Below are 17027 nucleotides of genomic sequence, written 5' to 3' on the forward strand. Positions count from 1 at the left end.
ACCGCTTATTCCCTTTGGGGTCGCGGGGGGCGCTGGTGCCTATCTCAGCTACAATCGGGCGAAAGGCGGGGTAATAAACAATGTAAGTTGCAGTAAATAATATTTCACTCCATTTCTGAAGTTGACAGTAATGTAGTGCAATACAGTTCTAATACTATATTTTGAAATTATTTCAAAATTATTACCAGCAGGTTTTTTGCATGGCATATGCCAGTGTTTTTCAACCTTTTTTGAGCCAATGCACATTTTTTTCATTGAAAAAATGCAGAGGCACACCGCCAGCAGAAAACATTTAAAATTAAACGCATCAGCCTATATTGACAGTAAAAAGTTGTTCTCGCAATTGTTGGATATGAATTCAAACCATAACCAACCATGCATCAATATAGCTCTTGTCTCAAAGTAAAAGTACTGTCACAACCTGTCCCACCAAGCCGTTACTTATTTAGAGTTTTTGGGTGTTTCCTGTGTGTAGTGTTTTAGTTCTTGTCTTTGGTTGGCTTTTCCTGTTTTGTTGGTATTTTCCTGGAGCAGTTCAATTTCTTCACTGAGCACTATTCCCCACACCTGCTTTGTTTTAGCAATCAAGAATATTTAAGTTGTTGCTATCCTTCTTTGTGGGCACATTTTTGATTGTCATGTCATGTTCAGATGTACTTTATGGACGGCGTCTGCTCCACACGCTGTAAGTCTTTGCTGTCGTCCAGCATTCTGTTTTTTGTTTACTTTGTAGACAGTTCAGTTTTAGTTTCATTCTGCATAGCCATCCCTAAACTTCAATGCCTTTTCTTAGCGGCACTCGCCTTCTGTTTATTTTTGGTTTAACCATTAGATACCTTTTGACCTGCACGTTGCCCCCAGTTGTCGTCTGCATATCGTGATAACGACAAAGCAATTAGCTACCTGCTGCCACCTACTGATATGGAAGAGTATTACACGGTTACTCTGCCAAGCTCGAGACAGCACAGCCACTCAACAACGGCACATTATTTGCAGATTATAAATACTTGTGTGCAAAAAATATTTTCAACCAAATAGGTGAAATGAGGGCTTCACGGTGGAAGAGGGGTTAGTGCGTCTGCCTCACAATACGAAGGTCCTGATTAGTCCTGGGATCTTTCTGTGTGGAGTTTGCTTCCTTCCACTCCCAAAGACATGCACCATGAATTGATTAACGTGTACCCCGACTTAAACAAGTTGAAAAACTTATTCGGGTTTTACCTTTTAGTGGTCAATTGTACGTAATATGTACTGAACTGTGCAATCTACTAATAGAAGTATTAATCAATCAATCAATCAAAAACCTGGGAATAGGTTGATTGGCAACACTAAATTGGCTCTAGTGTGTGAATGTGAGTGTGAATGTTATCTGTCTATCTGTGTTGGCCCTGCGATGAGGTGGCAACTTGTCCAGGGTTACCCCGCCTTCCGCCCGATTGTAGCTGAGATAGGCACAAGCGCCCCCCGCGACCCCAAAGGGAATAAGCGGTACAAAAAAGTGGATGGATGGATAGGTGAAATGACATAATCTCCCACGGCACACCAGACTGTGTCTCACGGCACACCAGACTGTATCTCACGGCACACTAGTGTGCCGCGGCGCAGTGGTTGAAAAACACTGGCCTATGCTACACCCTCCCCCAAAATTCAAACTTTTAGGTTATCGTAGTAGCAAAGCTGCCCGAAACAAAACCTTCTGCCCTTTCATACATAAATACTAAGCAATCCAATGTCCTCTAAGAATATCAGTCTGTTTAGGGTGGTGCAGTGCACATTTTAGAGCGGTGTGATGGTTGCTCTGTGGAGCGAGGGGGTGGTCTCCCAGCTTAATGAGCGACAGTTTTAGGGCAGTGCTTTGCAGCATGATGTGCAAGTGTGTTGTGTTCCAGCAATGACTGAGTGCTCCAGTCTAACACTATACTGCTTTCAGGGTGTGGTCGCTTGGAACCACTCTCAGCTCGCTTTCACGATACTCCATCAGCATTGAGTATTGTGTAGCTTTTGAATACAAAGCAACACCAATAATAAATGATAGTTGGCGGTTGCTTTATTTGTGTTATTTGCTAAGCAAAACTATGTTTCAGACAAGATTTAAATGCTAACAGGACTTTGACCTTTTTTAGCATCCGCAGCCTCGTTTTTTCTTCGTCGACTCAGCGAAACCCAGTCCTTCCATCTATCAGCTCTCTCCCGCTCTGCAGTTAACTCATTACCATGGCAACGGCCTCCTGGAATCAGTCCATGGCGCACAAGCAGATTTGTATTGTCTGACGCTGGCGTGTCGTGGCAACGCCCGGTTTAGACCAGACATCACATGATAGATACCAAGCTGTAAATTGAATAAAGTCTTTGGATTATCCTGTTTTTAGTCATCATATTAAAGAACATATTTTTTCTCCTCTTGCAGAGCGACCGGCTTCTTATCAAAGGCGGCAGGATCGTGAATGATGATCAGTCCTTCCATGCAGACGTCTACATGGAGGATGGCCTTATCAAGTGAGTCCAGTGTTACCTTTCATTTCCATCCCTTGGCCCAAGAAGATCTTAAAGGAAAATCCCAGCTAAGATGGTTTCTGGGCAGCTGGAATGTCTTTTGGGGGTGAATATTTTAGCATTGAGTCATGGGGTAGGAGTAGACGAAAAAGGCGAGACGTGTCCAAAGATTGAAGTCTGAATGAACCCTAAAACTAAACAGAACACAGTGATAACATTTCCTCTCAAGACAGAATGTTTACAGTAACTCAACATCTTGGTAACTTCAACCCTAATTCCATTCGACCTACATTTTTTTGAATGATAGTCCTTAAATCCACACTTCCCTAATAAGGAAGACGATGGTTGCATTATAAAGAATCAAATGAGTGCCGGTTGACTGAATAACTGGCAAAACAGTGCACACACATTTGGTATGTACTCTGCAACCCCAAACCTAACCTAATCCAACCTTTACTCTGATTAACACCTGCTAATCATAACCTTGGTTACTCTGGTCGTTGCCTTGTAACTGTAAACGTAATCCTAGTTCAACACTTCTATACTCCAAACTCTGGAGAACACTTTCAAAATCTAACCCTCCCCTCATCTCTAACCCTGGTCAATGCCTCCTAACCCAAGCACTGCTAAACACAATCCTAACCATGGTTGACATATCTAAAGTCACTCCCTTGTCCAGGTCAATGCCTCCAAACACTATGTCCAACTCTGATTACCACTGTCTAACCCTAAGCGAATCTCTGGTTAATGTCTCTTCACAAGTTGGATATGTGCTCAACAGCTCCAAACTCAAACTCTAGTTAATGCTTCTGAACTCCAACCCTAGTCAGTGCCTGAACACCTGAACTTTAACTGTGTTGAGTTACTTCCGACCTTGACCGTCAAAGCTGAAATATGCTCTCGCATAACGTAGCTTGAGGCATCTTGATTCACTTGTAGCTCTTCTACGGGGGCTGGCGCGCGACCTGCAGTTCTCTATTAAAACGCTAGAGGCAGTGTTTTTCCGAGTGAACAACCACAACTACCGTGGACTAGTTATTAGCTTCCTGTGTGTAGTAGTTGTAGTAAACAATGGCGACTGAAGCGATATCCACATTGCTGTAAGAGCTTGAACTACTCATTTTGAAATAACCATCACTTTTGTACGTATTGCTGTGAGGGGAAGACGTTTACGAAGTTGGTCTGTGTGACCCCTGAACAAGTCGAGGCAGTGGAAAACCTGGAAATTATGTACTAAAAAAGCCAACCAATTACAACTCTGCGTTCACCTCCCAAAGCTATCCTTTGGGAGATGCACATAGAGAGCTGTCCAATCTTCTGTTGCATGTGCCAAAAGTCACGCCTATCATTGAACTGGTCCATTTTTGTAAAATTATGTAAGTGCAGCGCATGCCTCGATGTATCGGACAGTTCATCAGGCAGCGGTAAGGTCCACCGGAGGCTTCCGATAGGGAATCAGTCACGCAAGCATATTTCAGCCTTAAGTCTGGCTTACATGGTCCACAGGCAAATCGGTGACAACCTGATCGTGCCCGGCGGGGTGAAGACCATCGAGGCCAACGGCAAGATGGTGATCCCCGGCGGTATCGACATTCACACCCACTTCCAGATGCCATACCGCGGGACCACCACTGTGGACGACTTTGCTCAAGGCTCCAAGGCAGCGCTTGTTGGCGGCACCACCATGATCGGTAAGCAGGGAATCAAACAGGGAGAAACTGAGACCCTAAGAGACTCTGACAGGCGGCCCTCCAAAACAAGACCATTCAGGCGGGTTGATTGGTTCCCATGGAAGTTGGGAACACTGTATTTGTGTGTGGCGTGTATGTGTGTGTGTGTGTTTGTGTGTTCACAAAGACGAAGGGGCATCACTCGCACCAGCTGCTCGATAGCGGAGTGACATTAATGCTATTAACTTCTCTGGACGCTGGCTGGGAAACATCCACGAACAGACGCACCACTGTTACCATTCATTAGGGGGGATTGTATTTCATGGGGGCTCAGAGAGGGTGAAAACATTCACAGTCTGTGTGTGCATCGTGAATAATTGTCCCCCGATAACACAACTTGTGTCACCGCAAACTGTTATATAACGTATGGTAAACATTTGTTTCATTATCTATTATTACACTCAATGCTTTATTTATGTCCATGTTTGGTCAATAGCCTATATTCAAGCGTTTCCTCAAATAGCGGCCGAAGTAGTATATTTTCACAACTGTAGAGAGAATCTGGTGTTTCTTAAAGGTAAGGAGCTTATTTGAGAGGAGGTTGCTAGATCACAGTTTTGACTAAATGATACAGAATTTATATGATGTCAGAATGAAAAACTCCATATTACAGAAAATTAAGCAATTTTTACCATCAGAAATAATATAAAACTAACTATTCAGTTCCAGACACCCAAAACAAATTTTATAGAGAATAACACAAATACATATAAATCAGGGGTGTCAAACTAATTTTTGTTTGCAATTAAGACAGCCCTTAGAAGGCTGTTTTTAACAGTTACTTTGTATGAATATAAATGTACCGTATTTTCCGGAGTATAAATCGCTCCGGAGTATAAGTCGCACCTGCCGAAAATGCATAATAAAGAAGGAAAAAAAAACCCATATAAATCGCACTGGAGTATAAATCGCATTTTTGGGGGAAATTTATTTGATAAAACCCAACACCGAGAATAGACATTTCAAAGGCAATTCTGAACAACAGGCTGAATAAGTGTGCGTTATATGACGCATAAATAACCGACTGAGAATGTGCCTGGTATGTTAACGTAACATATTATGGTAAGAGTCATTCAAATAACTATAACATATAGAACATGCTATACATTTACCAAACAATCTGTCACTCCTAATCGATAAATCCCATGAAATCTTATACGTCTAGTCTCTTACGGGAATGAGCTAAATATTATTATTTGATATTTTACGGTAATGTGTTAATAATTTCACACATAAGTCGCTCCCGAGTATAAGTCGCACCCCCGGCCAAACTCTGAAAAAAAAATGCGACTTATAGTCCGAAAAATACGGTACCTATAATATCCTTGTTACAAAATGTGAATAGGCAAATTATTTTTATTATTACATGTTTTACTTACAGACTGATGGATAACTTGCTTTGAAATGTGATGTCAGGACAAGCAGATATTTAAGTATTTATCCATTATTTATCACAATCAAAAACTATTACCACATACTGTAGAACATATGCAATTGCATGCAGTACTTTTTTGTGCCAAAATTGAAAGAAGAAACACCTGAAAATATTTAATTACTTAACAGGCCGATTTAAATGATGTGGCGGGCCACATACTGCAGAAAGATGTGGGGGGCAATTTTAATTGATGTTGGGGGGCAACTTTAATTGATGTGGCGGAGCACTTTGATTGATTTAGCGGGCCATTTTAAATGATGTGGCGGGCCACTTTAAAGTAACAGTAGAGTGGAAAAGCAAGTTGCCTCTACATTTAAACTATTATCAAATATATATATATAAATACTATATATTATATATATATAATGTCTGACACCAAAAGACTTCCAAAGTTTGCGAGTAAATAGATAAGATCAAAATATTATCAATCTCAGGGAGATTCCCGAGCCGTTTTGAGAGATAATGAGCTAGCCAGAAACGTGATCGCGTGACATAGAGGTAGGAACCGCAGATCCCTTCCTCACCAACAACAATTTGAATCATGCAGAGTTTGTGAGAGCCAACAACCATTACTTTGGGAAAAAATGATGATCAGAAATTTGTATTTTTGATCCTGAATATAAGGAAGCAAGTTTTAGAAGCTGTGTGCTAAACAGATCCAGCTTGCAGTATTGCTAAGTACTAAAAAAGAAATATAGACATAATAAATTGATTGCTTACTGTACAATGTCTGGTCTTACTTCGATGACAAATGATAGGATGTCCATATCTTCCCGTTTAGATGAAGAATTAATCATGATGCACACGTAGGGTTAACAAGGAAAAGTCTCCCTGCCGACACTGTCTTCGGTTGTGTGTTTGTGTCCATCCCTGGGTATAAATTGAATGTCACAGATGAACAACTTCTAGAATTATGGCTAAATCCTCCTCATATCCAGATGTGAGGCATGATTTATAATCTAGAATATATATGACAAGCCGAGACACGATGATGCGGAAGCAGCAGGACATCGCTGGCGGCTCACAACAAAAGCAGCAAAGGGCTACTTAGCTGCCTGTTATCAATCCGCCGCCAAAAATTGGTCCGTCTGCGTTAGCGCTTCTAATAACAACATGGCTAATATTTGGTTAATATTCAGGTCATGATATGTACATAGACTATTGTTGGCGGGTTTTGGATGGTTATTTAGAGGGTTTTGTGGGCGGAACAGAGAGCCCCCAATGACTAGATTGTTAGCTGACTTTTTGTGTATTTATCTATTCACGACTTAGAAGAAAAACATATTTTCATGTCCTTCATAGTGATTGTGAATGATAGACAGCACATTTTTCGCAAATTTTTGCATATTTTCAGTATGACTGATGTGATACTACAGTATGGCCAGAGTGCAAAAGTGTTACTCCAGAGACGTCGATCTCCGGAAATTACCAAAGACGTTCGGAGCAGAATATACAAAATGGCTGACTAAATTTGTGGCATTTTGTGATGTTTAAACAGTAATTTAATATACTTTGTGGATTGTAAATACAATTGATTATGTATTTTTGGATACAATGAAACACCATTAAGCATATAAAGTCAACTTGTTTTTCCACTCTACTGGTACTTTAAACCAGTGGTTCTCAACCTTTTTTCAGTGATGTACCCCCTGTGAACATTTTTTTAATTCAAGTACCCCCTAATCAGAGCAAAGCATTTTTGGTTGAAAAAAAGATATAAAGAAGTAAAATACAGTACTATGTCATCAGTTTCTGATTATTAAATTGTATAACAGTGCAAAATATTGCTCATTTGTAGTGGTCTTTCTTGAACTATTTGGAAAAAAATAAAATAATGATAACTAAAACCTTGTTGGAAAATAAACAAGTGATTCAATTATAAATGCAGATTTGGACACATAGAAGTAATCATCAACTTAAAGTGCAATCTTTGGGGATTGTAATAGAGATCCATCTGTATTCATCAACTTCATTCTAAACATTTCTTCACAAAAAAAGAAATATTTAACATCATTATTTATGGAACATGTCCACAAAAAATTGAGCTGTCAACACTGAATATTGCATTGTTGTATATTTCCCCACAGTTTATGAACTTACATTCATATTTTGTTGAAGTATTATTCAAAAAATATATTTAAAAAGGAATTTTGAATTGTTGCCATTTTTAGAATTGAAAAAAAAAAATCTCACGTACCCCTTGGCATACCTTCAAGTACCCCCAGGGGTACGCGTACCCCCATTTGAGAACCACTGCTTTAAATGACAGTGCAGGCCACATTAAATTTGGCCGTGGACTTCGATGTAAACAATGAATGTTTTCTTATCCCTATGATATTATTTTGCGTACTGTTTAATGCGTGGAATTCTTTAAATATTGGATTCCGCTGAAAATTAGGCAGACAAACGATCTAGTTTGTTTGGCACAAAGTATGGCCATGCGATAATACATTAACAGACATTTAAATATGTTGTGACATGAACAAAATGTGACATGTGCCAATGTTAGGTCGCAGCCCAAACCTTACAATGACAGCTGATCCTGCAAGACATCATTGAACAGAAAATAGAAAACACCAGAAGGCACATCTTGACATCACTCTGTGGTTACTATGTGCGCCCCGCCCTCGCCCCGTCCCTTCTCCTCCCTACCTCCATCCAGTCGATCACGTGATCCCAGAGGCAGGAAGTAGCCTGATGGAGGCCTATAACCAGTGGAGGCAGTGGGCTGACGAAAAGGCCTGCTGTGACTACTCTCTCCATGTGGACATCACCCACTGGAACGACAGCGTCAAGCAGGAGGTGGAACACCTGATGAAGGACAAAGGTTTGTTTTGTCTCATTACATTGTCTTTTTTTGTTTTATTGAATTCAACTTAAGAACAATATTTTCTTTGTTTTTCCTCACTTTGCAGGTGTAAACTCCTTTCAGGTCTACATGGCGGATAAGGACTACTACCAAATGAGCAACAGTGAGGTAGGAAGCATTGGCAACATGTGGCTAACCAAAAGAGCTGAAACAAGTGCCATGCATCTGGCACACACACACACACACACACACACACACACACACACACACACACACACACACACACACACACACACACACACACACACACACACACACACACACACGTGCACACACTCGCACAAACACGTGCACACTATTTAAGGACACAGTAATTGCGGTGTGCCTCCTGGGATTAAAAGTTGTGACTTTAATTTGTTGTGGTTTTTTTTTGTGTTGCAGCTTTACGAGGTGTTTAGCTTCTTGGCAGAGAGGGGAGGTGTCGCTCAGGTCCACGCTGAAAATGGAGAGATCATTGCAGAGGTAGAAGAAAAAGAAAACTCTTTGGTTAATGTCCATATGACAATTTGGTTTCTTTATGTACTCTATTTTCCATAGAACATATTCTGTATATACAGACATAACACACTCCCACGAAGCACACATGTCAGCCACATGACATCATCACCTGAATTATTTTTAAAAGGCATTTGTAACATATTTTGGTAATCCCGTTATGACAATAACCATGGCACCCAAACTGTGTTGATGTTAAACCTGCTCATTTATGGCTTTGACCACAATTCCCATGATGACATGCTACTCTATAGAAATCAATCTATTTTAGTTTACTCTATGGGTATAAGTCAGGGGTGTCAAAGTCAAGAATTAATTATCTATGGCCTAAATGTGTATATATATATATATATATATATATATGTATATATATATATATATATATACATATATATATATATATATATATATATATATATATATTTATGTAGGGGCAGCACGGGGGTAGAGGGGTTAGTGCGACTGCTTCACAATACGAAGGTCCTGAGTAGTCCTGGGTTAAATCCCAGGCTCGGGATCTTTTTGTGTGGAGTTTGCATGTTCTCCCTGTGAATGCGTGGGTTCCCTCCGGGTACTCCGGCTTCCTCCCACCTCCAAAGACATGCACCTGGGGATAGGTAGATTGGCAACACTAAATGGTCCCTCGTGTGTGAATGTGAGGGTGAATGTTGTCTGTCTATCTAGCGACTTGTGATGAGCTAGCGACTTGTCCAGGGTGTAAAACCGCCTTCCGCCCGATTGTAGCTGAGATAGGCACCAGCACCCCCCCGCGACCCCAAAGGGAATAAGCGGTAGAAAATGGATGGATGGCTATTTACATATATATATATATATATATATTTTAGTATGAGAACCAGCCCGCAGGCCACAGACGCCTGCTACTGTTTTGTCCGCATCAATACTCCATCAGTGTTGGCGCTAGGAATTCTCAAATTGGGGTCCATTTTTTTATTGTAAAATTTTTAGAATGTGTTTGTTCTATTTTTTACCAAAGTAAGAAAAAGAAAACAATCTGAAGATGTCTTTATTTTTTAGTTTTAATTCCATGATTTTAATAGTTAGGCCCGCGTGTACACTGATTTCACTCCATGCGTCCCCAGAGCTAAAATGAGTTTGACACGCCTGGTATAGGTTAATTACATTTTAATGATAATATTTAAATAAATAAAACATTTTAAACACTAAATCATGTTCCATTTAGACTACTTTCAGCAACTTGAGCCACAACCTTACAAGCAAACACCATCCTCCAAAACACTACAAAAAAAGAAAAATTGCGGACATGTTTCTCTGACAATGCAATATTTTGCTATAGTTTCACTAAATAAGTAGTTATTCAAATGCCATGTGTTCTATATCTATATCTGAATTATTGTTAAGTTGTTGTTATTGTTTTTATGATAAAAGTATATATTTACAGTCACTGCACATTTTATGGTGTTCTAATAACTACCTCCTATTGATGTATAGATTTAGAAGATAAAGTATTTTCATACAATTTATTGCATAAAACTTAAGTTCATTTAAAATTTGAATGTAGATTTAAAACATATTGCAGTATTTTAAAATGTGACCTTTTTTAAATGATTAGTATGTTAAAATATATTAAAAATAAAACAAATATTCAGCTCAAAAATAAAAAATAAATATATTTTTTAAATTTTAGGAATTAAATTCCCTTTTTTTTTTTTTTTAATAATTTGTACATATTCTACACTTTTTATACAAACTATAGTGTAATAAGGAACAATTAACAATAAGGAACATATATATATATATATATATATATATATATGTAGGTGTGGGAAAAATCACAAGACTACTTCATCTCTACAGAACTGTTTCATGAGGGGTTCCCTCAATCATCGGGAGATTTTAATGGAAGCATTCACATACAATGGTTTATATAGGGCACAGAGTGGGTGGGTACAGGCAGGCGTAGGGTGTGGTGATTGGCTCATGTGTTACCTAGGAGGTGTTTCCGTCTGTGGCGGCATGTTGAAATGATTTCACTGCGCTTGTTGAGGGATGATAGATCTGGATGATATATAATAAACAGTTTCTCTTTTAAGCATAGGTTGCATCTTTTATTACCACTGTTGTAAGGTGTGCTGGATGCAAGAATTTGCCATGTTATTGAATATTCAACATTATTGTCTTTGAGGTTCCAAATGTGTTTGCTGAGTTCTGTAGAATTCCGCAAAGTCTGGTTTCTAAAGGAGGCGTTGTGATTATTCCATCTTGTTTTGAACGCTCCTTCGGTTAATCCTACGTACGTGTCGGATGTGTTAATGTCCTTGCGTGTCACCTTTGCTTGGTAAACGACTGATGTCTGTAAGCACCTTCCGTTGAGAGGGCAATCAGGTTTCTTGCGACAGTTACATTCATTATTGGTTTCAGAGTAGTTTAGTCTGGGGGTAGGCAGTCCTTTTGCAATTGCTTTGTTGTGGTTTGAAATGATTTGTTGCATGTTGTTCATACAGCTGTAGCTCAATTTAATGTTGTTCTTGTTGAATATTTTTCTTAGGGTGTTGCCTTTGGGGAAGTGTTTGTCGATCAGTGTGAGGAACTTGCGGCCGATGTTGGTTGAGACGTCTTTGCTGAATGGCGGATTGTACCAGATGATGTTGTTTCGTTTTCTGCTCTTTTTTGGTGACACGCAAGGACATTAACACATCCGACACGTACGTAGGATTAACCGAAGGAGCGTTCAAAACAAGATGGAATAATCACAACGCCTCCTTTAGAAACCAGACTTTGCGGAATTCTACAGAACTCAGCAAACACATTCGAACCTCAAAGACAATAATGTTGAATATTCAATAACATGGCAAATTCTTGCATCCAGCACACCTTACAACAGTGGTAATAAAAGATGCAACCTATGCTTAAAAGAGAAACTGTTTATTATATATCATCCAGATCTATCATCCCTCAACAAGCGCAGTGAAATCATTTCAACATGCCGCCACAGACGGAAACACCTCCTAGGTAACACATGAGCCAATCACCACACCCTGCGCCTGCTTGTACCCACCCACTCTGTGCCCTATATAAACCATTGTATGTGAATGCTTCCATTAAAATCTCCTGATGATTGAGGGAACCCCTCATGAAACAGTTCTGTAGAGATGAAGTAGTCTTGTGATTTTTTTCCCACACCTACATATATATATATATATATATATATATATATATATATATATATATATATATATATATATATTTATATTTGAAAAGTATTCAAGCTTATTTTAAATTGAACTAAATTAAAATATATGTAAAAACTTATTTCAGTATTCTGGAAGTCAATTTTAACATTTGTAGTAATTTCATTGTTTTAAAGTCAAAGTGCCACTTATAGTTTCACACACACACTGTGTGTTGTGAAATCACCCTCTGCATTTGACCCAACTCCTTGTTCCACCCCTTGGGAGGGGAGAGGAGCAGTGACCAGCAGTGGTGGCCGCACTCGGTAATCATTTTGGTGATTTGACCCCCAATTCCAACCCTTAATGCTGAGTGCCAAGCAGAGAGGTAATGGGTCCCATTTTTTCAGTCTTTGGTATGACTCGGCCGGGGTTATATACTCTATATATAATAACATTTCATTAAAGTTAATTCCATCCATCCATTTTCTACCGCTTATTCCCTTTTTGGGGTCACGGGGGGCGCTGGCGCCTATCTCAGCTACAATCAGGCGGAAGGCGGGGTACACCCTGGACAAGTCGCCACCTCATCGCAGGGCCAACACAGATAGACAGACAACATTCACACTCACATTCACACACTAGGGCCAATTTAGTGTTGCCAATCAACCTATCCCCAGGTGCATGTCTTTGGAAATGGGAGGAAGCCGGAGTACCCGGAGGGAACCCACGCATTCACGGGGAGAACATGCAAACTCCACACAGAAAGATCCCCAACTCCACACAGAAAGATCCCGAGCCTGGATTTGAATATATTCATTAAAATATACACTCCCGAAAAAGCACCGTAATTTGTCTTTTTGACCCAAAAAATTATATATTAATTTCTACAAAAAAAGTTAGTTTTTCCAGTATTTTTGAAAGTATTATCTCTCAGGATTAAAAATTTTGATTTACATCAAATTTAAAATGTTGTTGGTACTTTCGATATTAACAGTATACATATATATATATATATATGTATATATATATATATATATATCAAACACATTTTTCTACCGCTTATTCACTTTCGGGGCCGCGGGGTGCACTGGCGCCTATCTCAGCTACAATCGGGCGGAAGGCAGGGTACACCCTGGACAAGTCGCCACCTCATCGCAGGGCCAACACAGATAGACAGACAACATTCACACTCACATTCACACACTAGGGCCAATTTAGTGTTGCCAATCAAGCTATCCCCAGGTGCATGTCTTTGGAAGTGGGAGGAAGCCGGAGTACCCGGAGGGAACCCACGCATTCACGGGGAGAACATGCAAACTCCACACAGAAAGATCCCGAGCCTGGATTTGAACCCAGGACTGCAGGAACTTCGTATTGTGAGGCAGACGCACTAACCCCTCTGCCACGATATATATAAATATATATATATATATATATATATATATATATATATATATATATATATATATATATATATATATATATATATATATATATATATATGTATATATATATATATATATCCATTTTCGGTCAGAAGGAGGCGTACACGGCGTATATATTTTTTTGTAGGAAATCCTACTAAATTGATGAAAACAAGCTCTCCCAGTCCAACTTTGTGGTTTATCCAAATGGCGCGCCCTAATGCCCTTAATGTGACTTTTGTTTGCGTGACGAACCAACAGGAGCAAGCACGGATGCTGCAGATGGGAATCACCGGACCAGAGGGACACGTGCTGAGTCGGCCAGAAGAGGTTAGAACGCATCATAAATATAAACAGTCCTACTAATTTATACATGTGTTGGCCTCTGTACCATGGTGTGTGGTGTCATTCAAGCTCTCTCCCACACACTGTTCTTGTTATTGCAAGTGTGACTTCATGCACTTTAAATCATCTGCTCGTTGTCGCTAAAAGAAAACATTCAAAAATGATCTCATCTCAGGGATGTTGTTGTTTTAAATTTGAATTTAATTCAATTTACAAGTCAACTTTTCCCACAAGTTGGTTCCTTAGTGTTGTAAGATAAACAGCGTAAGTCAATGTAACAGAATCTCATTCAAGTTTTATGGTGCAGCTTTTGGTTGGAAAGTATTTATTGAAAACATTCTGCCCAGATATGATATTTGCTTGCTCTGGCGTTTATTTAAGAACACTCCTTTTTTCTCCACTCTAGCTGGAAGCGGAGGCCGTATTTCGGGCCATCACCATCGCCAGCCAAACCAACTGTCCCCTCTACGTGACCCGCGTCATGAGCAAGAGCGCCGCAGACCTCATCTCGCAGGCTCGTAAAAAAGGTAAACAATGGCGGAGAACTCAATTTGGATCGTGCTTTTTAGGTGTGCAATAGTAAAGAGCTTATTTTCTTAGGGAATGTTGTCTTCGGGGAGCCGATCACGGCCAGCCTGGGTACAGACGGGACGCATTACTGGAGCAAGAACTGGGCGAAAGCGGCTTCCTTTGTCACGTCGCCGCCTCTCAGCCCTGACCCCACCACCCCAGACTACCTGAACACGCTCCTGTCCAGGTACGACAACAAGCGTGTTATGGTTTTGTTTTTATACCTTTGTGTTGCACTTTCTGCAATCAGTAGTGTGCACTATGTCAAGAACAAGGCAGTCGTTAAAGGTGTTGTGAAGCTACAACATTGTGATGATTTAAACCGAAAACGGCAAAAAAAAAACAAATAGCTGTAATAAATGGCAAATATTTCAGTTTGCTTTGCTTGTTTAACGGAGGACGAAATCGAGCAGTAGGAATAGGCAGGCAGGACTGTCGGCGGAAAGAGATAATCAAACAATAAAAAGATAAAATACATTCCTCAAATAAAATTTACAAATTTATGAGCAATTTATTTGGATTTGTCAGTTTGCTAGCTAGCTGGCTACCTAATAATAATAATAATGGATTAGATTTATATCGCGCTTTTCCATTGTTAGATACTCAAAGCGCTCACAGTGAAGTGGGAACCCATCATTCATTCACACCTGGTGGTGGTAAGCTACATCAGTAGCCACAGCTGCCCTGGGGTAGACTGATGGAAGCGTAGCTGCCAGTTTGCGACTACGGCCCCTCAGACCACCACCAATCATTCATTCATCATTCATTCACCAGTGTGAGCGGCACCAGGGGCAAGGGTGAAGTGTCCTGCCCAAGGACACAACGGCAGCGATTTGGATGTCAATAGGTGGGAAGCGAACCTGCAACCCTCAGGTTTCTGGCACGGCCGCTCTACCCACTACGCCATGCCGCCCCGTTTCCATAAAACTTCATGTTTTGTGGAAATTAAGTGAAATAAGACAAACAATAAGCAGACTGAACTTGACATTTTTCAATAGGAAGTAGATCAGGGGTCTCAAACTCAATTTGCCTGGGGGCCACTGGATGCAGAAACTGGGTGAGGCTGGGCCGCGAGAAAAGATTTCTTAAAAAATCTAACATGCACTTTTTAATGAATTCACCTTCTATGAACGGCTTTCCCACCCTAGCAACATACTTGCCAATCCTCACGATTTTTTCTGGAAGACTCCTGAATTTCAGTGCACCTCCTGACAATCTACCGGTGCAACCATTCTCCCGAATTTTTCACACTTTTCACCCGGCCGACATTATTAAGGGCTGCCGTGAATGCACTGGCTTTAACGTCCTCTACAACAGTGGTTCTCAACCTTTTTTCAGTGATGTACCCCCTGTGAACATTTTTTTAATTCAAGTACCCCCTAAACAGAGCAAAGCATTTTTGGTTGAAAAAAAGAGATAAAGAAGTAAAATACAGCCCTATGTCATCAGTTTCTGATTTATTAAATTGTATAACAGTGCAAAATATTCCTCATTTGTAGTGGTCTTTCTTGAACTATTTGGAAATAATAGATATAAAAATAACTAAAAAACTTGTTGAAATATAAACAAGTGATTCAATTTAAAAATAAAGATTTCTACACATAGAAGTAATCATCAACTTAAAGTGCCCTCTTTGGGGATTGTAATAGAGATCCATCCGGATTCATCAACTTAATTCTAAACATTTCTTCACAAAAAAATAAATTTCTAACATCAATATTTATGGAACATGTCCACAAAAAGTCTAGCTGTCAACACTGAATGTTAGATTGTTGTATTATTTTTCCACAGTTTATGAACTTACATTCATACTTCCTTGAAGTATTATTCAATAAACATATGTTTAGAATGAATTTAATAAATCTAATTTGTCCCTTGGCATACCTTCAAGTACCTCCAGAGGTCCGCGCACCCCGAAAAGAAGACTACTGCTCCACTACACGTCATTGCGCACGCTTTTATATCACACAACCAATGTGCCGGCTCTGCATCATGTTGTGTGAAACATCTAGTAGAACAAAGTTAGTGGCTGCAAGACGTACATGTTCAACAGCCATACACGTCACACTGAGGGTGGCCGTAAAAAAACGTTTAATACTGTTACAAATATGCGCCACACTGTGAACCCACACCAAACAAGAATGACAAACCCTTTTTGGGAGAATTTCCACACCCTAACACAACTTAAACACAAGAGAACAAATACCCAGAACACCTTGCAGGGCTACAATATATAACACCTCAACCGACACAAGTAGGGGGGGTTGGTGGTAGCAGGGGTGTGTATATTCTAGCCCGGAAGAGTTAGGTCTGCATGGGATCCTGGGTAATTGTTCCGGTGTGTTTATGTTGTGTTACGATGCGGATGTTCTCCCGAAATGTATTCGTCATTCTTGTTTGGTGTGGGTTCACAGTCTGGCACATATTTGTAACAGTGTTAAAATATTTTTTACGGCCACCCTCAGTGTGACTTGTGTAGCTGTTGATCAAATATATCTTGCAACAACATAAGTG

At 39.9% G+C, this 17027-nt stretch overlaps 1 protein-coding gene across 2 annotated transcripts in view; it reads left to right on the plus strand.

The window, feature by feature from the left end:
• Positions 1-17027, plus strand: part of dpysl3 (dihydropyrimidinase like 3) — a 48373-nt gene that overhangs the window by 13636 nt on the left and 17710 nt on the right. For both annotated transcript variants that reach the window (XM_061898601.1, XM_061898603.1), the window contains exons 2-9: positions 2408-2496; positions 4000-4184; positions 8321-8485; positions 8574-8635; positions 8909-8989; positions 13860-13928; positions 14350-14470; positions 14544-14700. In XM_061898601.1, coding sequence (XP_061754585.1) covers positions 2408-2496; positions 4000-4184; positions 8321-8485; positions 8574-8635; positions 8909-8989; positions 13860-13928; positions 14350-14470; positions 14544-14700 — 929 coding nt within the window. The remainder of the gene's footprint in view (positions 1-2407; positions 2497-3999; positions 4185-8320; positions 8486-8573; positions 8636-8908; positions 8990-13859; positions 13929-14349; positions 14471-14543; positions 14701-17027) is intronic.

This window comes from Nerophis ophidion, linkage group LG04, assembly GCF_033978795.1.
Source record: "Nerophis ophidion isolate RoL-2023_Sa linkage group LG04, RoL_Noph_v1.0, whole genome shotgun sequence".
Lineage (NCBI taxonomy): Eukaryota > Metazoa > Chordata > Actinopteri > Syngnathiformes > Syngnathidae > Nerophis > Nerophis ophidion.